Genomic DNA, 25,818 nt, shown 5'->3' with positions numbered 1-25,818 from the left:
TATTTTAATACTTTTATATATCATTTAATTACAAATTTACTTTTTATTATATATATTTATTTTCAAATCTATTTATACAACTATTTGAGTTGTCACACTATCATTTTCCTTTTTTTTTTTTGTATTAGTACATTTGTCTAATTTTGAAAGTGAATTTACATCGTTTGGTCAATTTTCCCAGCACCAACAGCGTGAGAAGTGTCAAGTGAGTTGTTTTACGATCGGTATCAAGCAAATGTTTTCCATAATAAAAATAAAAAGGGAAAATGATGCATTGAAAATTCTTTTAATAATGTGATATAGAAAAATAAATATATAATAAAGGATAAGTTCTTAATGTATCATTAAGTATTAAAGGGGGAGATGGAGAAGTTGTAACGTAATTAAGATTGTGGGTAGAAGAAATGATGAAGATGAAAAAGAGAAAGAAGAGTTGATTTAGTTGTTATTATTGAAATAAACAAGGAGTAGGAAGCGTTGTTTCCATGACTACATCCTCTTGTTCTTGCTCCCAAAGAGCAGCGTCAAATAAAAGAGGAAGCGAAAGAAGAATCCCCATGCAACCGTGATCCACAAGCAACTCCACTTGCTTAGCTGCGTTATCCCCTGCTGCTTCAGCACATCCGCTCCGGTGATCACGCAGGTGGACCTACTGATGTTCATGCCCAGCGTGTTGCTCATGCTCTTCAGCAGCTCCACCTTCAGCGTATCCGCCACCATCCCCAACGGCGTGTTATCGAACATCTGAATCCCCCTCACGAAGCACCTCGGAGAGTTAACGTCGAACTCGTTCTGCAGCACTCCCTCGTACGGGTACTTCACCAGCGATAGGTAGTGGAACCATAACCAGTAGGGAGGGATTCTGTCCCTGCTGATGAAGAACCCGCTAAAGAGAAGAAAGTAGGCAAGGATCGCAACCACCACCGTGAACCCTATCATCACGTGCGACACCACTCCCGAGAGGAACGTGACGAAGGAGCTTCCGGCCCAGAAGGAGGCCACGATCACCAGAAAGTAAAAGACAAAGCCTGAAGAGCCGCCCGCCAGGCCCACGGCCCAAAAGGTGGTGGCCGCGAAGGCGAAAGAGAGAAAAACCAGGGAAGGGAGTGAGATGATTGCGTGTGAGAGGACGTAGGAAGAGCGACGGTAGGCGTTGTAAGCGGTCTCCCTCATGAAGATGTAACGCTCTTGGAGGAACACTGGGATGGCTTCGGCACACGTGTAAAACGTGGTGGACATGGCGAAGGCGAAGAACCCCACGCGCTCTTGAACTCCTTTCGGTGAATCATCCAGGTGCCAGAAGATTGTTGCCAAGATTGTCCCCGTCACAAGAACTGCACCCAAACGAACCCCGAATAGCTCCGGCATCCTCCATGAGTTCTTCAGCGACCGTTTTCCTATCACCGCCATTTCCATCCAAAACGGATTCGCGAAGGCGGGGACAGAAACAACTGCCGTTGAGTTATTGCCGTTACCGTTAGCGCCGGACACCAGTTTCCCTCTGGAAATGCTAGCGCTGATGGCGTCCTTCAGAGATGGTTTGTTTTTAGGCTCATTCTGAGCCTGAGCCGAGTTTTTTTCTTTCAGCTGCCACGATTTGTTGAAGTCCACTAAACTCTTGGTCCCCCCGGGTTCTTCTTCGAGTTCGCGAATTAGGTCGAGTGCGAATTCGGTGCGGTTTTCGTTCTCCGGTATGGGGTGGCCGAACTCTGAGAAGAAGGCTGGGAGGTTCGTCGGAGAGCCGCTGTAGACGGTGTTACCGTGGGAGAGGAAGATCATGTGGTCCAACAAGCCTAAGATTCTGTAGCTAGGTTGGTGAATGGACATGATAACGATACTTCCGCTTTGAGCGATTCGCTGCAGCACTTTCACCACCATGAAGGCGCTGGTGGAGTCGAGGCCCGAAGTTGGTTCGTCGAGGAAGAGCACGATTGGGTCGTGGATGATGTCGATTCCGATGGAGACTCGGCGCCGTTCGCCTCCGGATACGCCGCGGTGACCCTCGTCTCCGATTATGGTGGAGGCAGCGGAGCGGAGACCTAGCTGGTCTATCAAGGCCTGTACGCGTGCTTTCTTCTTGGATTTGGAGAGGGAGCGAGGGAGTCTGAACTCCGCTGCGAACATGAGCGTTTCTTCGACGGTGAGCATGGGGAAGAGGAGGTCGTCTTGCATGACGTATGCAGAAATCACCTTTAAAACACTCGAGTTTAAAACGTCGCCGTTAAGGGTGACTGTTCCTTTGAGGCTTTCCTTTGAGATGCGGTTGGCGAGGGCGTCGATGAGAGTGGACTTGCCAGAGCCGCTGGCGCCGAGGACGGCCATGATCTCGCCGTCCCTGGCCTCGCCAGAGATGTCATTGAGGAGAGTCTTGGTGCCGTTGGGTTTAGTTTCATGGTCGGGAGAGGAAACGGTGGTGGCGGGAAAAAAAGTGAACTTGCGGCGAAGCTTGACGCTGTAGGTTAAGTTGGAGAAGGAGAGGACAAAGGGGTGGATGGTGGAGGAGGAGGAGAGGTCAAGAACATGATGGGGTGGTGCAGGGGGTGGGTCATTTTGGGCGTCTTGGACGCGTTTTAGGAGATCGGCGAGGGTGCGGGATCGTGTTCGGGTTGTGGGCAGGTTTGGGAGTTGAACCAGGTCCATGGATTGGTTGAAGAAAGCAAGCCTGTCGTCGAGAGTAGTGTTGGGTTGTGGCGGCGGCGACGACGGCGTTAGATGAGACATTGGTGTGGGAGAACTCTATTAAGCTCAGAAGAGTTCAGTTTTTTCACACTTGATAGTTTGGCGTTTGCCCAATTTATAAGGAGAACTGCATTGCATTAGAATTTTTCAGTATTCTTAGATTTATATTTATGGAAAAAATATTTTTGACAACTGTGATTGATAATAAGATATCAAATTAAAATATAAAATAAACTATGTATGATTTTAAAGGGTTGTGAATACGTGATTTATGTATGATAAATTAGTGTGAAAGTTTTATTTTCCAAATTAGTATTATCGGTTTTTATTTTATTTTTTATGAAAGTTTTGATAGATAGTTAACGAGCTTGGAAGGAAATTGGCAATGCGTCAGCGTTGTGAAAAAAGTCGACAATGGATCCAATGCTTAGTTTTCGTGTTCCTGTTAACAAAATGGTTGATTGGATTGTTTGGTTGTTGCATTTTAGTTTAATTTTGGAGACGTGGTGGAGTGATCAAAGTCTGAAGCAGAAGGTTCAAAAGTTCTAATTCCATGCAGAGTTGGGGAGGAAGATGACCAATCTTTTACATATAAATTCTTAAAAGCTGGTTTGATATGTTGGTTACAGCAAACTGTTACGTCCTAGTCAACTCCAGTGCTCAAACACAAACTGCTTCAAGTCAATTGCTTCAAATTCATTTACGATTTGTTAAATCTAAGTTGAAGACTCCACACAAAAAGAGATCACCAAACACATCTTAATCCATATTCGCCTTCCGCACGCATTCCTTTCTATACGAAACCAAAACCCCACTTTTAGTACACCCACCAACTTCTTACGTGGATGGCCGTTGTTGGACAATAATTTTTTCCAATATTTTAAGACTGTAATTGTTGTGGTTCAAAAACTTTTCTGGGTTAAATGAAGTGTGAAGAGTTTTTATCTCTCATTCAACCACTCCAAATTAAATTTGATCCTTTTTTAATGAGGTTTCTTATTATAGAATATCCAGGAAAACACTTCTTAGAGAGAAGAAGAGAACATTGAAGATTTTTAAATTTTGTGTGATTTCAAATTCTTATAATGTAATGTGGTCATTATTTTTACTTTAGTTCTCTTGAAAGAGTTTTTGGTGTTCTTTTATCTAGTCAATTTTTTTTCTTTAATTTGTTTATTAGATACATATTTTAGACAATGAATATATCTGGAAGGCTCACAAGTTCCAACAAAACTCATTATTAGGAGTTGTTTAGTCTAAATTTTTGCACTTTAAATTCTTAGTTTTTAAAGTTTTCATTTAGTTTCTTTCTTTGGAAAATTCTTTGCCTGCATTGAAGAAGTTTTCATTGGAAGGAGATATGTGAACTGCAAAACTGTCCATTGTGATTTAACTCTCTTTTCTGAAAATTTACCTTGTGTTAAACTCACTTTCCTTCTTGTAAAAATCTTTAAATACAAAACTTAAGATGTCTAACTATAATTCTCACCATATTTATCAAGAACACAAGTCATTTCAACTATGGAGGCAATAAGAGGCCATTCAACAAGAAAAGAAAAAAGATTGAAAGAGATGTTTGCTTTGCCATTCTTGACAAGGAAGATAGAATTTTAAGGCAAAAAGAGAAGAGAAAAATTAAAATAACAAAGCATAAAACCGCAAAAGAACCTATAAAAAGAAAAAGTCATATTCTACTATTTACAATGAGGAAGGATGACTCATGCTAACAAGAGTTTGACTTTGTTGCTGAATCCCACTCATCTTGAATCTTCTTGGTCATTGCTCTTATAGTTGGTTATTTTCTAAGGGGCCTTCCATCATCCCCTCCCTATTGAAGAGGATTTGTCCTCAAATTTGGAGATTCTGCCTCGTCATCAATGCCACTTGAAAAAGGAATAAGATCATTGATATTAAATATGACATGTACTTCATAATCCTCGGGCAATTCTAAAGTTAATGCATTATCATTGACTCTCTTTAGAACTTGAAAAGGACCATCTCCTCAAGGGTTGAGTCTAGACTTCTTTTGTTTGGGATAAAATTATCTTTTAGGTACCACCGAGATTGTAGCGTTCTTTTTCGATTATCCTTATCTTGTCACGTGTCGTTACCCTTTAGCCTCGATCTTTATTCGATGAGGGAGACAAGCTGAATCTGGGTATCATATCTACACGAATTTCTTTTGTGCATATGCATAGTCATGGGTAGAGATGGCAATGTGCGACATTCCATGCGGGTCGCCCTGCAACCCACTACCAAAAAATGTGGAGCGGACTCACTAATATAGCCTCTTGACCTGCTTTGGCCCATCCTGCATAACCCACTGCCTGTGCGAGCCAACAGTGAAAAGGGGCAGGTTGGCCCGCTGGCCAGCATAAATAAATAATAATAATATTTTTGTTGTAAAAAAAGAAAATCATACTCCATTCACTCATAATTCCAATATGACCTTTATTTTATTTTATTTTAAAAAAATTGAATTTAATGTACTAAAAACTGAATGTTTTATTTTAATCATCTAAAAAAGTTAGTATTAAGAGTGACACTGGATTTAGTTTTAAGTGAAGTCTTATATTTAAAATTTGTTAATAAAAAAATAATATAAAGAAGAGATTTCAATAGGATAGTTAAAAAATTAGTTATCTTTGTTAAAATATTTTGTTGCAAAAATTTGATAAAATACTCTTGTACATTTATATACATATATAGAAAAAAAAAATGCAAAGCAAATTTTTTATTTATTTTTAATCAAGTCTTCTAACAACTCTCATACTTGAATTTACATTTTTATCTTAATTGAATAAATTGAAACATGGATAAATTTTAATTTTTAAGTAGAAGGAATATTTTTTTTATAATTAATGAAATTTTAAATTATTTTTAAAAAATATTCCTCTAGAACTTCACGTGGCACTCTGAAGTACCTTAATAATACTAAAAAAAATATTCGGCTAAAAACTTCGTGTGCCACTTTGAAGTGCCTCAATAATAATACTCGAAAAATATTTGACTAAAAAGACACCTTGAAGTACCTTAATAATAATTGCAAAGTTATAATTAAAATACTTTTAAGACAAATATTATAAAATCCTACTAATTTTTTATTGAATGATATAAGTTATTTTGCTCATATTTTCAAAGCAAGGGACATTATTAATATAGTTACCATCTAAGACTTTTGGAAAGAGCTTTATTTGTTTCTTAAATTTTTAATTTGTTCGGTCAAGTTTTTTTTTTTGTCGTAATATTAATAATAACTAAATATTTTATCCTAAAAATCAATCTTTTAATTATTTCAAAATGTTATAGTTAGGATAGATGTTTCCATACTAGAGTGTTTTGTTTTTTATGAATTCGTCTCCGTTTTTTTTAACCTCTGATCGTTCCTTTCCATTTCCTAATCATATATAATTCCATGATCCAGGACTCATTTCTCCTCTCTAGAGTAAATACAAACTTTCATAAGTACTATGACCTGAAATGAATCACTCAACAATATTATTGGGTTTGACCCATGACCATACAGCTCATTAGCCTTTAACCTCTGATGTAAGACAATGAGACTTAAATTTTTTGGAAATAATCTATCTTGTAAGGAATCGATCCATAACCACAAAATCCAAATAAAATTCAATCATTTTTATAAATTGTGTTACAGTCCAATTAAAGTTAATCGCTTTGAGTTCACAGATGTGTGTAAACTGTAATTAATATTACTTTTTTTTTTAAACTTCGTATGTATGTTTTGAATAATATATCTCTATAGACATGATATAAGTTGCTATATATGGTAAATAATACTAGAAATCAAAATGGTTTTTACTTTTATTTTATAATTATAATTCTATTCTATTTTAAATCTAAACTGTGTCTATGTATTATTTTAGAAGGAGATAAAACTCTAAATTTTGGTTTTCATTTACAATTTTAGTGTGTGAAAACGCAAATTTAAGTGTTACAAAAGAATTAGATGTATTTGAGGCCCTAAATTATATTATAATAATAAAATGAAATATAATAAACTAAGATGACATATTATTCACATACATGTTGATAAGTGAATAAATTATTAACGTAGTCTGTTTCGTTAATATTTTATGTGACAATTAAAAATTGAAGTGAATAAAATGATTAACCTGAAGTGGAGCATGAGTGGGGTCTTATAGAAGAAGAAACAAGGACACAATTTAAAATTTAAAAGAAAATAAAATTATAATATTAAAAAAATTACTTTTTAATTAAATAATTATTTATAATATTAAAAAAATATTGATTAAGTAACATGACCACTTATATAAATACAATGGTAACACTAATTTCTATTTCAACATGTAATAGTATTCCCACAAATGCATGTTGGATTAGGTGATAAAAAGGGATCCTTGTTCACATTTTTTGAAAACAACAAAAATAAGTTTTAACATCTGATCTTACGACAATTGATGACTATTTCTTCAACACCTCCATATTTCTTCTCTCCATATTTTTTCTCTCATTTTCATAAATTTTTGTATTTTCAAAAATATCTCTATGTAATATTTTGAATTATGTAATTCAGATTTTTTTTTCAAATTTGTAATTAGTCTCTGGATTACATAATCTGAAAACATTTTTCAAATGTATAATTAATTTTTGGATTACATAATTTGGAAGTCTTTTTTAATTTTCAGATTACATAATCCAGAAGCTATTATACGAAAATGCACAATAAAGATAAAAAATTATATAGATATGTAAGAAGAACTTATGAAAATGTAGGAAGAAATAGTCCAAATTGATAGTAAATGACATTGTCCAAACACACTCCACCATTTCTCTATTTTTCATCACAACTTATGGATCCACCTACATAATACCAAATACTCCCAACTCAACTGTCAAATAACTTTCTATTATAAGTTTTTCTAAGACGTCTAATTCAGATATATTTCTTTTATGCCAACGAAAATTTTGCAATTAAACTACGTTTGATATTTTTGTTTCTCTTCAAGTTTTATATTACTCAATACTGCTTTTCGTTAAAATTGTTCTCTACTTTTTAAAATGTAGTTACTTGTATTTTTAAATTAAAATATACATTTTAAAATTTAATCTCAAGAATAGTGATAATGTAGAGATTCTAAACTCTCGGTTTCTAGTTTAGTTAGATTTTCAACATTAATTAACTATAATAATATCCCTATTGAAACATAATTACTCACTCAGATATCACGACAATGCTTAGATTGCGGCTTCTAAATTGATATTGAATTAACTTAATTTTGTAAAATTCATTTTAGTTAAAATATGTGTTAATTATTTGCTGCCAGAAAATATTCACATATTGGATGAAAATTATCCACACCCATCGTCGGAGCAAATCACTAAAACAAAAAATGTAGAAGATGACAGATTATTGAGTAAGATAAATGAAGAAATCAAAGGTTTTTCCCTTTTTTGTGAAAATCTTAAAAATGTTTAAAAGAACTGGGCAAAAGGATAATAAAAGATTAAAAAAAAAGATATAGTGCACCCAATGCAAGCCCGGCCATCCCTCATTATAAAATGGGATGGAGACTACAGAAAGGCCTAAAATGCACTAACTTAAGATTAATTGGTGATGAGGCCACCTCTTCAGTCTCAAGTATATCATCGTCCATGTCGCTGCTGAAGGTTTGAGCAACTTTTCTACCGACTACAGTAAATCGTCTACTCTGATTTTTGCTTTGATTTTCTTGCAGCTGGTCGAGGCCCACTTGTACATCTCCCCACAAATTTCAGAATCTCGTCAATCAGAATGACCGGAAGGGCAACAGCCAAAACCAAAAGCCACTCGTTTAAGCTCAGGGGCACGATACCAAATACTTGTGCCAAGAATGGCACGTACAAGATCAAAAAGTGAAGACCAAATGATACTGACATTGCCAAAAGAAGCCAAGGGTTGACCCAAGGGGGCATTGACAAAAGGCTTCCATCTTCAGATAGGGCATTGAGAGAGTTGAACATTTCAATGGCTACCAACACAGAAAGGGACAATGTCATAGCCTTCACTTTACCAGTATGAAAGTAATCGCAGGGGTTGTCGAACGTGATAGTTTTAGCACCAGCAGTGAATGGAGAAGCAGTGAAGTTCTTCCATGAGGAGCATTGATCCCAGTTGGCAAGTTGAGTATAAGTGACAAGAGAATGTCCATCCCCACTAAGGTCAATACCCAAGAAAGAACCGTGTGTATACCATATGATGAAGACACCAACTGTAGCTAATCCAACATAAATCCCAATAACCTGTGAAGTATAGGGAGAATATTAGAGGTAAGTAATAATACACATAAATTATCATCATCATCATAATAATAATAATAAAGCCCAACAAAAGATACATGTGTGCCACAGAAAGAAAGAGAAAAAAAGGCAACTACCATATAGCGGAATAAAATCCAAAAATTAATTAATGAGTCATCACTGCGACGAGGAGGCTTCTTCATTATATCCTTATCTGGAGGATTAAATCCTAGAGCAGTTGCAGGGGGTCCGTCAGTGACAAGATTGACCCACAGAAGCTGGACAGGTATCAATCCTTCAGGAATACCTAGTGCAGCTGTTAAAAATATTGAAGCAACCTCGCCAATATTTGAAGAGATCATATACCTGCAAAATTAATTTGTCACCACTTCAAGATAATATTAACTCTGATTTTATCATTAGAGAAGGATCGTAAAATAGTTGCACGCATATATAGGTAACTAACAAAAGTACATAACTAGAATACTAGATAAGGGAGGCCATGAAATGTGGCTCAAGATTTTGAATGCTTTACATTTAGAAAAAAAAAATTATGAAATGTGCATTTTAGCGTTCTTAAAGTTTTAAATAACAAAAGTTCTTTTATAGACAGCAAAATCTGAAGTAGGCACCTTAGGATTGGTAAAAAGACATCTAGCAAAACACGGTTTGATCCAACCCCATCATAGCATCTCAGTTATTCTAAATCAAAACGACACAGCTTAAAAATCCATATTAAACCAAACAAATGCAACCTGTTAGCCAAAACTACTGCCTCCCGTTTCAAACAATTTTGGGGGATGGATATGAAATTTGATATACAATTCTCTATGTTCGTTATTTTTTTATTTTGTTTACTCGATATTCATAGAAAAAAGTTCATGCATCATAATTGTAAACTTATGGATAGTCCATGTTTATCTCAGTTACTTATTAGAAATCTAATTGTAAGAGTGTAAAAAACAACTCAATGAACCGAAGGCATTTATCCCTTTTCTTTTGAGACATAAACTAAGCAAAGATTGAAAGAGGGATTACTGCAGCAAATTATCCTATATTAGCAGAAGTGGCTTAGATGGAATTGTGGAAAGGACAACCAATCATTAAATTAGATCTTATATGCCAATTGTAAATCAACAGAGCCCACCGATAGAGAAAAAGCCTATTGCAAGGTAACCACATCCCTTCATGCATGCATTAGTTATTTAAAGACCATCAGAATCACCTTATGAAAGCCTTCATGTTATTGTAGATAGATCTACCCTCACCAACAGCAGCAACAATTGAACTAAAATTATCATCTGCCAACACCATATCTGAAGCTTCCTTTGCCACCTACATAGGATTAGCAAAAGATAGAAGAAATGAGTTGCCAAAAATAAAACAATATTAACTAGCGTTCCTTAGTCTAGCTAATTACAATTATCAGTGAGAAAAGACCCAACGCATCAAATTTGGCATCGAAACCCTACATCAAACTCAAAACACAAGCATTTCCAAGACTACCCCCCATTTAGAAAACCCAAATCAATCAATAATGCTCATTTGTTAGTAATGTACCAGAATCTGCAATATGATTATAATGAAAAAAAAAAATACCTCAGTCCCTGCAATACCCATTGCAACACCAATGTCTGCAAGCTTCAAGGCAGGTGCATCATTAACACCATCACCGGTCATGGCCACCACCTCTCCTTGCTCTTTGAGCAGCCTCACAATTTCTTGCTTGTGCCTAGGTTCAGCCCTTGAAAACAAAAGGCCGCCACTCTGACCCAAATAGGCCTTTTTATCACGCAATTCCATAAAATCTTTACCTGTTAAACTTTTAGAGGTAATGTCTTCATCAGGGGAAAATACACCTATTTCACGGCATATAGCTTCAGCAGTGTTCTTGTTGTCCCCAGTTATAACCATAACACGGATTCCAGCCTCTCTGCAGTCTTCAATTGCTTGGTATACTTCCTCCCTAGGGGGGTCCTGAGCATTCAATATTCAATTTCACAAAGTTACCACATTAACAAGATGTGATGAAGATGATAAAGCATGGCATATAAAACCAAAGGCTTAAAACTTACCCTCAATCCAACCAAGCCAACAAAAATAAGTTCACTTTCAATTGATGAATAATTGGAAGGATTAAGTAAAAGCTGGTGTGCTGGATGATCGTCACTACCACTGTAGTTTTCAAATTTGGGGAGCTCATCCTTGTACGCAAATCCCAAACAGCGCAATGCGCTAGTTGACATTTCATGAAGTGCTTGCAATACAAGGTTCCTAGCATTATCATCTAGGTCCACTACAGAACCATCTCGCAACTGAATTTTAGTGCTTCTGTCTAACACGTTTTCCACAGCACCCTACCAAATATTAGAGACAAATGCCAGTTAAAAGAATTTCCCAGTAGTGAGAAAAAGGAAACAAGAAACAGAGAACATAAGCATACATAGGCTCGTGTATGGATTGAGAAAAATAAACTATCCAAACTCCTAAAAATATGATCAGAAACAAAATGGCAAGGTGAATGAGAAGAATGATTCGACTATACTGTAACAAACCCTTGTTATCGAATTTAATTTAGAAAGCATTTGTTCATTCAACAGCACTCTGTCGTACTTGTAAATAACTGGTACTGAACATTGTACGGGAATAATTTTTTAAAATATTTATTAGCAAATAAATGGTGATACATTAATAAATTTATTTTGGGGGAAGAATAAAAATACCTTACTCTAATAAATATCTGAGAAGATTCGGTTTCCAAGAGATATACTGGCTTTCATTCATTTTACGACAATGAGTAAACCACATGATAAAAAGAATTGTATACACTTCCAAGTAAACCAGTATTTCCACCACGCCAATAAATATTACGTGATAAGGTCATAGTATAAAAAAACTGATAATCTAAATGAACTTTCCAGGTAGGAGACAAAAAGAGATAATACCTTAACTAGAAGCGACCTTTTTCCTAGACCAGAGTCCACAATAACACCCATTGACTTCCTGTCACGGTCAAACTCGAGAGTAGCAAGCCGGCGGTCATGCTCACTCCACCATTCACAACAACCTAAAATGAAATTTGAAGGTAAAGAAAATTATTATATATTTTTTTAATATGTTTTCGATACTAATTCATATTACAGAGCAACAAGACTTGTTGATCTTCATATACGTGATCTTTCTGACAAGTTCTCAATACATTAATAAACAAATTAAAAAAAAACTTAATATTACATAACAGAAAGTAGCCAGTTTGCTAAAAAAAAATGCTTTACAAATATCTTTAAGCCTTTTGAAAATGTCTCTGATATGGTCAGAGGAGTCATCAAAATAATTTGCCTTGGTACATTTCACCACAAATTATTCTGTCAATAAACAAAATCAACTTACGCAGCAAGGTACTTGTGCTTGCAGACCGAACATCCTTGGATCCATCAGGATGGCCCATCTTCTCTACCAAAACCTGGAGTTCCAAAAGAGTACAAAAAACTGTTAAATACCTTTACTTCCTAAAGCTGGTCAATGCGTTCACACGGATGGATTAACAAAAAAAACAAGAAATTAGATAACTAGATAATGCTCACGCTGGCGCTCAAAGTAATTATTTGAACAGATACTTCCTACCGAGGCAAACCAAAATTGCAAAGAGTAAATGAAGAATATGCCAAAATAAAATAAAAAAGGGGTCTTACCTTTAAAGCTGCTTCAGTAGGCATTCCATGGGCGACAAACTTATGCTCTGATTGTGCGACTCCAGCATCATTACAGATAGCTGCTACTTTTGCAATCATCTTAAGATTAGCATCCAGTCCTACAGTCGGCCAGTTCTCTATTTGACCATCAGCTGGATTGTACGTAGTTCCTTCCACCTTGAAGGCTCTTAGTGTATCCACATTATGGCCAATTGCGACTAATTTCGACACAGCCATTTGGTTGGTAGTCAGTGTACCAGTTTTATCGGAACAAATCACAGTGGTACAACCCAGAGTCTCCACGCTAGGTAGCTTCCGAACCAGGGCATTCTTCTGGGCCATCTTGCGAGTACCAAGAGCTAGGCAAGTGGTGATGACAGCCGGCAAACCTTCTGGAATAGCAGCCACAGCCAGCGCCACAGCAATTTCAAAGTAATAGGTACACTTTTCAAACGAAAACTTGAAATTCGTGGGCCATCCATCCACGTACTCCCATGAAAGGAAGTACTTAACATTAATGAGCCAAACCAAAATACATATAAGTCCAATTATCATGGTTAGCTTCTCTCCAAACTCGTTGAGCTTCTTCTTCAATGGGGTGTCTTCCTCACTCTGCGACGCAACATGTATCTGCATATGCACCTTCCCAATTTCCGTATCCATGCCCGTCTGAGTGACCAAGCAAATGCAATTCCCGTTAACAACAGTGGTCCCCGCGAAAACCATACTTCTCTTCCCCTGGATATCGGCATCCTCCTCCACACGCTTGTTACTCTTATTCACCGCTTCACTTTCTCCAGTCAAAGAGCCCTGCTCCAACCGCAAAGTGGAACTGATCAATTCCACAACGCGCATATCAGCAGGGACCTTATCACCAACCTTAAGCTCCACGACGTCGCCAGGGACGAGATCCTTCGCTGGCAAACTGAGGATTTTCGCGCCGTCCCGAATCACCACCGCGTGCTCCGACTGAATCTCTTTCAGCGCATCAAGCGCCTTCTCCGCATTGCTCTCCTGCCACACGCCAACAATCGCGTTCACGATTAGTATGAGGAATATCACCAGAGGCTCAACGAACGCCGTTATCTCCATCTCACCGCCTTCGTCGCCGTCGTACCAAGCGAGCACGAAGGAAATTATGGCGGCGGCAAGTAGAATCCGAACCAGAGTGTCGTTGAACTGGTCGATAATCAGACTCCATATCGATTGGCCGTCGTGTTTCTCCAACTCGTTCAATCCATAAATCTTTTGCCGATTCTCGACCTCTTCTTGATTCAAACCCACTTTGACATTCACCTTGAAGTGTTCCTCGCACTCACGCACGTCCTTGGCCCAAGCCTTGAAGATATCACGGTCCGAATCTTCTGAACCCTTCTCTCGATTCCCATAATCTTGGCCTCCCTTCCCCATTCAGATCCCTATTCAGATCCGTTGAAAATAAACCTGGAGACCGTCAGCGATCCCAATCGTTGAAATCGGAAACCCTAATCGCAAGATAGGCGAGAGCAGCAACAGCAACTGCTTGGGTTAAAGGAGTGGGGAAACGAAACGAAACGAAGTATGAGATCCTGAAAGAAGTAGTGTTTGTTAGTGTGAAGATAAGTCGGGGTTTGTTGGGGCTCTAGAATGGCGGAAGGGGCGTTGGTTTCTCGTGAGAACTGAAAGTGAGAGAAAAAGGAAAAGGGCGAAAGGGAAAGGGAAAGGGTTTTCAACTATTGAATGCCTCACGCATCGTACAATGTGCTTGCCCAGTAAGCTAACTAATGGAATTAGTGCGTGGCTTATGCTTAATGGTCACTACTTTTTTACTACTGTTAATTCGAGCATGTCAGCCGAAATTTCGTGGTACCATCCTCCCACTTCGCCATACATTTAAAATCTACGCATAATAACTGAAAATTCACATTGAAAAGTTCCAACCACACGTGCCATCTTTTCATTCGCTACTCTTCCTTCTTATTGCCACGTGTCCTGTCCAATCAGCACTCTTTCTCGTTCGTTTGCTTCGACCTCTGCCTTTCATCTAGAACCTTCTTCAATCAGTACTTTTGACCACTCCTGTGTATTTTTCTCTCATAATAATCTCCCTTTCTTTTGCTATTAACTTATTTTATATATTATTATATATTTATACTCCTGTGTATTTTGACCACTCCTGTATATATTATAAATGAAATGATAGAATATATATAATATATTCTATCATTTCACTTATTCTACGTATAATAAAAAATATTTACCACTAATCTAAATCCAACTAATGAAACAAAGATTAAACGTATGTTGTTTTCTGTTACTATCACTAGCGGAGTATTTTTAAGAGTTTGTTATAGATATTATATTATATACTTATAATAATTATAATTTTATTAAATTAATATATGATGTAAACTTATAAATATTATTATAAATTTTAATATATATTTTTGTTCATATAGATTAAAAAAATATTAATTTAAAGTCTGATATGTAACAATAATAAATTATGTGTTAAAAATGAAAATATTAATATAAAGTGTGATAATCTTATAATAATAGAATAAAAATTAACTGATTATAACTTTTTTAAATTTTATTGTTTATGTTTTTTTTATTGTGTAAGTAGTTTTTAATGTGAATAATTATTTGAATTTTAAAATGGTAAAATTGTAAAAAGTTGGGTTTTCTTTTTGTTTCTTTCCGAATTCAAAATTTTCTAAATATTTTAAATTTAAATTTTCAGTCTAAAATAGACAACTCTTAAATTTATTATATTTTAATATTATAAAAGATAAAATTGAAAAAAAATAAATTTCAAAGTCAAATTTTTTAAAATTTAAAATAGATAATTATGAAATTTATTATTAAACCATTTCGATTTTTAGGTCTATAATATTGATTGGATATAAAGTCTATGTAATATAGTCGGTAAAACTATTGTTGATATATCTTTTCCATGGAGAATCGAGTTTCTTGTCTCATGTTAATTTCTTAAAATTTTACTAAGAGTTAAAAAAACTATTTATTTTTCAATTATATGAAAATAAGGAAAAACAGTAAAATAGTAACCGATAAGATTTTTATTCGGATATGATATGATGTTTTTATTCTTTATAAACTCATAAAAGAATATACGACTATTATTATTTAGATATGATATTATTCTGATTAAGATAAATGGGAAGAAAACAGTAAAAAAAACTATACAAATAGATAATGATAAAAAAAAAACAAATTAACATGATTCTTGGAATATTGTCTATTGTCAGAAGGTGAAATCCTATCAATAGGTGGATCGCGTCAAGCTGTATTTATAAGATATTGTTTCAAAGACCATCTGACCTAAAAAATAATCATATTTTAATATTATAAATAAATATTGAAAAAACTAGACTGTAAAATAAAATATCCTCTGTTACAGACTAACAAATTAATTAAGTAATAATTTAACAAACTAATTAAGTAATAATTTAACAAATTAATTAAGTAATAATTGAGAATTCTGGGGCGCAACTTTAATGCGTGCTTTCGTGGAATTTCGTTGTCACACCAATCTATGAGTGGGCTACGAAGTCAAAATTACAGTGCTACGGGATTGCCAAAATTACAGTGTTATTATTTTAATAGAATACCAGAAAATATATTATTCTAATTTATAATTTAATCTCTAAAACTTAATGTCTTCTTTTATCAGAATGAAAAAACCTAAGAGTGACAGAAAGAGAAAAGAAATATAATGGAAAAAATATGTATGAGCAAACAGTGTTATTGTTTAATTGAAGTTATTAAGAAACTACAACTCACTCTGGTTATAAAAATCTTTTATCAATTTGTGACCATTTTATCAATTTATGATACTTGAATCAACATGATTTTATCTGTTTTTTAACTTAGTCTTACAAATATTCGTTGCAGCCCTACAATTTGGGTCTCTGTAGCTTTTAGTTTTTAGTGATGTCAGTGAAACGAACAGTAGGGGTCCACTCAAATATTAGAATTAGAAAATTAAAAAGTCTAACGTCGAGGTCGAGGTGGAGGTGGCTGAGTTGACCGGGATTCCAAATTCCAGGCATATGCTTTCACGAAAGCAACGTAAACAAAATTAAATAAATAGCTTCACACAATTTCTCATTTCTTTTTACAAATGCACACACTACCAACAAAAACTATAGTTTTGTGATAAAATATCCAAGAGTAGACATTCTATAAACAAAATAAATAAATAAATTAGGAAAGCATTTTTATTAAATACGACTGATTGAATTTTTTAATTAACATTTTTATTGTATCGAAAAGATTAGAGTATCCTGAACTAGTTGAACAATTATTTCCTTTATTTCAATCGGTTTTATTTTTTTAATTTGTTTCTAGTTTTCTTTTATTGATTATGGATAAAAGATGTTTCGATGTTAGTAAGTATTCGTTATAATAAAAATATACTTTTGTATTGTTTGTTGCGTCTAGTTGTCATGAGTTTAGTTATTATTGATACACAACATGAATAAGGGTATATTATATAGTTTTCGTGCAATTTATTCTTGTTAGTTATCGTTTTTTTCTTGATGCATTTAAATATATCGGTCGGTCAATACTGGGTATTAAGATATCTCGAAACCATCCCGTCCCAATTGGTACAAATATTAATTACTAAAAGAAATCTTATTTTAATGATATAATTAGTGAAAAAACAAAATAAGAATAATTAGGTTTAAATATTTGTGTTGACTAAAAAAGGAATATGGGATAATAAGTGGGAAGTTGTTGGAAAAAGAGGAAAACTAAAATGAATAAAGGCATTGGTGATTTAAATTTTGTGTTGGTAGGTACAGTTTAAAGTATAAGTGGTCATAGAAATGGTGATTGAAATTTGAAAAGTGGATGTTTGGGAAATTGATTTCACTTGAAAACCAATGGTGGAAGGTTGTAGTGGTGGAAAAGAGGAATGAAAAGCATAGACTTTTGGGGGCAAATTGCGATGTACATTATTGTGCTTTCCTTCTTCAGTTTGACTGTTTATACAGCAACCTCATCCGACCAAAGGACGACGCTTCAATTGCACTGTGTTTTCTTTAGGAACAACAATTTTCGTATGCAAAACTTTTGGTTACAAATTGTCTTCGATTTTAACGTGTGAATGTCAGAACCAGAGTCTGTACAATTTCAAATGCAGTAAGCAACAAAGCATTAGTTTTTTTCACTCATTATTCTCTTTGGATTCTTTAAATTAAACATGAAAGTGAAGTTAAAACAATGTCAGCACATTGTTTCAATAAAACAAAATAAAAAATTCCCCCACAGTTTAAAAACACAACTTGTATAAATGACAAAAAACTCACCGAAATACAAATCTTACCAAACAAACTTACCCCCATGAATATAATAATAATATAAGAACACTCGAGGAATCCAGCTTTTGCATGAAAATATTATAATTTTACTCGTAATTTATCAAATGAACAAAAATAAAAAGTTTTTATTATATTTTTGAGTAAGTGTTGCTTTAACTTAAGGAATTCAAATAAACAAAATCCTATTTAAACTACACAACTTTTTATCCTATATATATATTTTTTTTACTTTTTTAACTGAAATAGTGGTTGAGCAACACTACTTTGATGTAGGATGCAATAATAAGAAACTCGTGCAACTTGAAAACGAGTTTAATTAAGATAAAAGTTCGTTCGTGAAGGTCACATGTTCAGTGGTATGTATAAGTATACAAAAAACTCGTTCTTAATTTACATGTAGTTTTTTTTCTAATTATTTAATAACTCAGTGTTAATAAAAAAATAACTAATATATGTGGTGAATGAAATTTTGTGAATAAGTAAGATGTATATATAAATTTAAAAATTGAGTTTCTAAATAATTAACAAAATTTGTAAGAAATTATTATTTGATTAATTTAAGAATTAATAAAATTGTTGTTTTTTTATTTGTGAAATTAATGAAAAATGAAACTGGCACCAAATTATTTAACAATCTATTTAATTGACATGTATTTTTTTTAAATTGCATTAAAAATTTGTTTCACGTATAACATGTACTAAATTATTGTTTTTAATTATTTAAGTAATTTGTTATTAATATGTATGTGTATCATTTTTTTTAATATTTTTTTGATAAAATACATGAAATAAAATATAATAGAGTGTTGAATGAAGTAAAGAAATACTAATAAAGAGAATATAAAAATGTAATAATATTTTATTGTTAATATGTATGACTTTCATTCCTAAAACTAAAAATATTCATGTGGTTTATTTGAGAGTCGTTTGTTCATCTCATTATGCATATAAGTAGTGGTTGGTCTTTCTAATCCTTCATGTCGCATGTGGGAATTCAATATGAAATTTGGTCTCGTATAAATAAACTAATAATCTTTATTTTGAATTTGACGAAATTGGACTTTAAATGCCTTCTAAGTATTTTGCAAGTTGTAGATTGGATCAATGAATGTTGTTAGTTGTAAATGACATGTTGAACAAACAACGATAACACGAGCATAACAAAGACGAAAAGCTTAAAACTTCCCCAAAATCACACTACCAATCATTTTATCTGACTCTATATGACATAAATCACACACACACACACACTTGGGTGTTTGGTTTACTTTTGTTTGCTGGCAAAAACTGAGTTTAGTTGTTGGACTTTTGTGTCTTGTCTTGAGAATGTGTTCCTTTGGAGAGTTGATGTAATTGTATATTGATGTACTTTTGTTATGGTATAGTAATGTGATTGATGCGTTGTAATGTCTGTGGGATCCCAACTGGTTGTTGGGGATAAGAAACTTGTATTGAGATTATTGGTATAAGGGTTTAGATACTCCTGAAGTGGGGTAAATTCCCTATCTAGCACCATTTAGACTTTTATTTCCCTAACTAGCACCCTTTTGTTTTTATTTCCCTATCTAGCACCCTTTTGTTTTTATTTCCCTATCTAACACCCTTTTATTTTTTATTTCCCTATCTAGCACCATTTCAAAAATAAATAAATAAATAATAATTTATTTAGTTTTTGATAATTTTAATTTTGAATGCATTAAAAAATAAATATTTTTAATATTTAAAATAGTTAGAAATATAATTAATGAATAAAGAAATGAGTTTTTATAAAAAAAAATAAAAATGTTTAGTTTAAAATTATTTTTTTTAAGAATGAAGAAAATAAAAAATTAAACCCTACAACAACATAAAAGTTGAATCTATAAACATAAATTACTATTTATTTTTATTATTATTATTGATGATGTAATCATGTTAATTTCAAGTAAAAAATACATGACATAATTACAAAAAAACCAAAGTCAATTAGTATTAATTAATAGTGGATACACAAGTAATATTGAAGTGTGTATCCTAAATGCAAAATCCTTAAAAAAAAACTAATGCAAATGTTACACTTAATGCTTAAAAATGAGAAGCAAAAAATGAAAAAAAAAGTATAGAAAATAAAAACAGCAACAATAAAAAAAAAAATGGTAGAAAAAAAAAAGAATAACTAAAAACATAACAGATATAAAATAAAGGCAAAAAAAATTAAGATAAAGATAAAATATGTAAAAATAAATCCAAATAAGATAAATATAAGAGATACAAGGTGATACTAAATAAGTATATGTTGATCATAAAAATGAAAATAAATGAAAGATGATAATTAATTTAATATTTTCTTCAATGGTACATTAAATAGTTTGTGTGAAATGAAACATAATTAATGACAAGAAGTGCACAATCCAGTAATGTTTGGACATATTCTTTATGTGTGTCTTTGGTGTTTAACAATATGAACATTTTTTTTCCGATCATGTTGTTCTTTTATATCCATATCAGTCCTTATTTAACTTTTTTTTTATAATTATGTCCTGTATTTTTTACTTGAAATTAACATAATTACATCATCAATAATAATAAAAATAAATACTAATTTATGTTTATATATTCAACTTTTATGTTGTTGTAGAGTTTAATTTTTTATTTTATTCATTCTTAAAAAAATAATTTTTAAACTAAATATTTTAAATTTATTACTTTTTTATTTTATTTTGTAAAAACACATTTCTTTATTCATTAATTATATTTCTAACTATTTTAAACATTAAAAATATTTATTTTTTAATGCATTCAAAATTAAAATTATCAAAAAATAATAATTTATTATTTTTTAATTTATTTTTGAAATGGTGCTAGATAGGGAAATAAAAAATAAAAAGGTGCTAGATAGGGAAATAAAAACAAAAGAGTGCTAGATAGGGAAATAAAAACAAAAGGGTGCTAGTTAGGGAAATAAAAATGTAAATGGTGCTAGATAGGGAATTTACCTCTGAAGTGTCTCATTTTATTTTATTTATTATTTTCTGATAAAAAAAAGTGAAAAGAGATTAATTAAAAAAAATAAAAAATTGTAGACTAATAAAAATAAAGAATAAACGAGTAAAAAGTTGTATGATTATGATTAGTTTAAAATAATAAAATATAATTTGTAATTAATTTAAGTGATTACCAAAGTACTCTAAATTTAAAGATTATAGACAACTAATTATAAATGAAAATGTGTGTCCGAATTACATGCTTATTTTAGCCTAAGTAAGGATATAAAAATATAGTTAATTATGTCAATGAAAAGCATGCTAATTTGATGAATTTGGACTTATATAATTGATTGTATATCATATAATTAATTATGTACGATTTATATTGTAACAAAGGACTGAATATAAATCTATATAATCAATTATGCTTTTTACATATGATAAATTATGAACTATAAAAATATTAATACAACTATATAAAAAAACGAAAGAAATTCTTTACTCTTAATATAGGAAAATTTTCACTGTAACTCGATATTTTCTTCATTTCAATTGGTTTTGGTTGCTTATGGTAGTCAGTTGTGGTTTCTAGGTTAACGTTGGTGGTTAAGGTAAGTTTTATTATGTTTTTTTTTCTGTTCACTTATATATTTATTTTGTGTATATTTGATTGTATAATTTATAACACTCATTTACTATAATATGTATTATGAAAATACATTATAGATTGTACAATCCATAATATATTACGAGATTTGGGAATACCAATTTGGGAAGTGAATTTGGTAATAACTTCCAAATTATAAGATCCAAAAGGAACAAAACAAAGAAAAAAAAGACCTTCCAAGGTAAAAATTGGTTGGTGCGATGAATGGAATACGAAACAAAAAATGAATACCCTCAACATGAGAATTATGAGGGTGTTGCGACTAGAGAAGAGGTGCGAGGATGTAGGAATGTGAAGTTATGCCAAAATTAGGATATTTAAATTAAAATGAAGTGACTATTCACATTTGACGGGAAGGTATAGAGGTGAAAGGATAATTTATCCTTAATACATCTTTCTTGATTTTTCTTCATATTTTAGAAGATAACATAAAAAGAATTAGATCCATAAAAAAAAACTACCCATTCATTTTTACATCAATATAAACAAACCAAATGTCATACAACAACATCTACGCGACTTTTTTCATTAATAGTATGGATTTTTCCAAAAATAAAATTTTAAATAGACCACTTTGCATTTTATTTTTCAATTTAGAACCTTACTGATCACTTGTGAGAATTTGGTTTACATGAACACAATTTTGGGATAATTTTTTTTTTTTTTATGGTGAAAAAGAACTGGGTGAGAATTTGGCTTTTGGAGAGCCGAATTCTCACCTATTTTTTGTTTATGGCATAAAAGTTTGTTCAGAATTTGGTTTCTGAGAGACTAAATTCTGGGACAATTTTAAACTTTTTTATTTTATTTTCGGTGAAGAAGAAGAAATGTGGGATTTTTTTATGCATGATCAAAATTAAGTCTTTAGAAAACTGATTTTTCACTCGTCTTTAGTGTTTATGGACAACTCGTAGGAACTTTTTTATTTTTGTTTTTAGTGTTGGAGTAGAGCCGAACATACATATGTGGTGGTCATAATTTTGTAAGTAAAATATGTTTAAAAAATTTAATTAAAGATGGGAAGAATAAATTTTAAATACAAGAAAAATAATTATTTAATTATGTAAGATTGAATATAATTTTATTGGGTAGAGGATTAAAATATTTTTAAATTTGAAAATAGAAGTAAATATAATGTGAAAGTTAAAAATTAAAAATAATTTTTTTTAGATGATTTTAAAATATACAATTGGAAATATTAAAAGAAATATAGGTGTTGGGTTTAATTTGAATAAGTCAGGAAGAAAAATAAAAAAAATAATGTAGGTGGAGAATTAATTTGTTATATTTTTTTGAAATCAAAGTTGTGATTATTATTGAATTGAAAATGAAAATGAATTAATAAATTAAAAAAATAAATTTGTATAAGTTGTTTCTTAACCAAATTTTATGACTATTTTTTTCCCAAAAGGCAAAAGAAAAGTGGAAATTAGCTCCCAAAAGATCAAATATCAATTGAAATCCACGTATTTTCTTTATTTACTGAAAAAAAATCAAAATTGTTCCGAAAATTTGATCTTGAACAGATTTTTGTGTCTGAAAATTAAAAAAATAGATAAGATTTCAACTTCCCAAAAACCAAATTCTCATCCACATCTCTTCTTCACCACCAAAAATAAAAAATTAAAACTGTCAAAAGATTCAGCCTCATGTAAACTAAATTTTAAACAAATTTTCATGTTGGAAACCAAATTTTCACATGTGATTAGTAAATAATTTTAGTTTAGAAAATAAAATGAAAAGTGTTCCACTCAGAGAATTTTGTAAAAATCATTACTATTGATAGAAAAATGTCACATATGTGCTTGCTTTGGCTCCAAATGAGGACAAGTACACCGGGGCTAATTATGATGTCTATAGATCACATATAATAAATGATTATATATATTTATTTGAAATTGAAATATTAAATTCATAGTTTTAATCTATAACTTATTTTATAACTAAAATTATATAAAATAGATATATTTAAATATGATCTTTATATATTCTGATAAACAGTAAATTAAACCATCATAAAAATTATTGAAGCTTAGTTTAATCAATGTAGATTAACATTGATAGATAATTTAAATGTATATGTTTGTAAATAAAAAAAAGAGAATTTCAAATAATAAAGATAGTTTTTACTTTGATTAAAAATATATACACATGTAACAAGACATAACATTATAAATGTTAGATTTAAGTTTTTATTTATTTATATTTATATTCTAATCTCAAACTTTTGCATCCACAGGTAGGAAAGGTCGAGGTTGCTTCTCTTTGATGACAGGCAAAATACTCTCTTTTACAAAATTTGCTTATTCTGATCTCTCTGTCAGTTAAAATAATAACTAATTCTTGACATTTTTATTTAATTTTTTTAGAGTATTTAAAACAAGTTATTTATTTATTATCATTTTTATGAATACATGAGAATGAAAAATAGTTAGAAATCATTTTACAGCTTTCGATATTGATTTCCACGTCGATTGAATAAATAATCAATTAAAAATCACTTTTTCAAATTTTTTTATTTCTTTATAACAAATGTAAAAATAAAATAAAAAGTAAATTGAGTCAACATTGGGTTCTAATATATCTGGTGTATTAAGTATAATTAAAAGTTGTGTTTTTGGAATTTAAAAAGTTAAAAAGGTCGTAGATCTAGATCTCATACAGGCCCATATATGTTAAAGTTTGACTTACATAAATTATTATTAAATAATTTAAAGTGTTCTGATAAAAAAAGAACCATAGGCAATTATAATTTGTTTCATTTTATGAGAGAAATGGACATAAAAATTCCTTTTTAATTAAACTTATTTGTTTGTTATTTATGATGAAAATGTAATTGTACTGGTGCATGATAACCTTCTCAGATATGTTCTCATTTTCACTTTGTACTGGCCATGACATTTCACGTCCTAGTAGGATTGTTAATAGTAATGTAAAACTAATACACTCTAGTTTTAATCGTTTGTTACAAAATTCAAAATTAATCAGTGTTTTCAATTTTCAATTTTTTTATTCTAAATAAATTAGACCAGTTTTTATATTTGAAACACATAAAATAATGTTTTTACGAAGAGAGTATTTTTTTTAAAAAAAATTAATAAACAATGCATGCCTTAAATAACTTCTTTGTCTGTTATAAATTTGTGAATTTTGCATAGATTTCCATAAAAAAATATTTCAACTATAAAACTTAAGGTTTAATAAAGATAAAATAAATAAAAGTATTACATCATGCGGTTAGATGAATGAATTCTATAATTATACAATAAGATAATAATAAAATTATATATGTTGAGTTGTGATTATCCATTATGTAAGTGATTATGAATAATTCAAAGTAAGAATTAATGTACTTGGTAGTGCAACTTGTAAATTTTGGATATGCTCAACAAGTTTTGTGTAAGAATTTGTATGTTTCGTTATCTATTGTTAATGTTCAAGTAATGTCATATTGTTTAAACAATACTCAAGTAGTAAGTCCTAATTACACACATCTTTCATTATCATATGGACAATAATATAAACACTCAAATGATAGTTTGTGTTGGGTTATGGGCCTTGGGCCAACCTTTTTTCATTTAGGTAGGAGGCCGATGTAAATGAATAATGTAAAGAAAATAGTATAGGATGAAGATTTAGATTAATTAGCATTAATCAGACAGTAAATAGAGAATCATAACGACAGACAAAGGGTTAAGACTTACTCTATAGGTAAAACCTCACATATAGACATATCACAAATTAGGTTAATAACACTTGTTCTTGACTACCTTGAATGTTCTGGGTTTAGGAGATTTATCATGTGAAGAAAATGTTGACAATGATCCTTCCAGTTTAGGAAGGAGATACCGATCTCACTCGTTCCAGTTTGTAAGTTTTAAATTATATTTATTGCAGGTAAAAAAGTGTCGAGTCCAATTATGTGGTGAAATGGATCTGATACCGATCTATGTAAATAATGACTATGAACTTATTAGCCTCATTGGCCTACACCTGAGGTTGGGGGGCATGTTAGGTCATGGGCCTGACCCGATGTTTGGTCATTTATAGGTTGTTTCCCGACCTATGTATCTAACATTATGAGCGAGCACAATTCAAGGGATCTTAATTAATTAACTTTAATCACTCAATTAAGGTATAATCATGACTAAAGGTGGAAAGGTTACTGTGAGGTCATGGGACGATCATTGAGGGGCTGTGAGGTCATGGGACGATCATTGAGGGGC

At 31.9% G+C, this 25,818-nt stretch overlaps 2 protein-coding genes across 2 annotated transcripts; both read right to left on the bottom strand.

Moving 5' to 3' along the window:
- Positions 1-414: 414 nt before the first annotated feature.
- On the bottom strand, positions 415-2,777 carry LOC137814401 (ABC transporter G family member 20-like). The gene has a single exon (XM_068617111.1). The coding sequence runs from the start codon at positions 2,719-2,721 to the stop codon at positions 490-492; it is 2,232 nt and encodes a 743-aa protein (XP_068473212.1). The 5' UTR covers positions 2,722-2,777; the 3' UTR covers positions 415-489.
- A 5,311-nt stretch (positions 2,778-8,088) lies between these two features.
- LOC137814400 (calcium-transporting ATPase 4, endoplasmic reticulum-type-like) lies at positions 8,089-14,499 on the bottom strand. The gene is made up of 8 exons (XM_068617110.1): positions 12,633-14,499; positions 12,331-12,403; positions 11,886-12,007; positions 11,016-11,297; positions 10,540-10,917; positions 10,166-10,275; positions 9,078-9,306; positions 8,089-8,943 (listed from the first exon to the last, which is right to left on the bottom strand). The coding sequence occupies exons 1-8, from the start codon at positions 14,040-14,042 to the stop codon at positions 8,368-8,370; spliced, it is 3,180 nt and encodes a 1,059-aa protein (XP_068473211.1). The 5' UTR covers positions 14,043-14,499; the 3' UTR covers positions 8,089-8,367.
- Between the last annotated feature and the right edge of the window lie 11,319 nt (positions 14,500-25,818).

The sequence above is a fragment of the Phaseolus vulgaris genome, chromosome 1 (genome assembly GCF_000499845.2).
Source record: "Phaseolus vulgaris cultivar G19833 chromosome 1, P. vulgaris v2.0, whole genome shotgun sequence".
In the NCBI taxonomy this organism is placed as follows: domain Eukaryota; kingdom Viridiplantae; phylum Streptophyta; class Magnoliopsida; order Fabales; family Fabaceae; genus Phaseolus; species Phaseolus vulgaris.
This window is presented reverse-complemented; position numbering and strand designations above follow the sequence as displayed.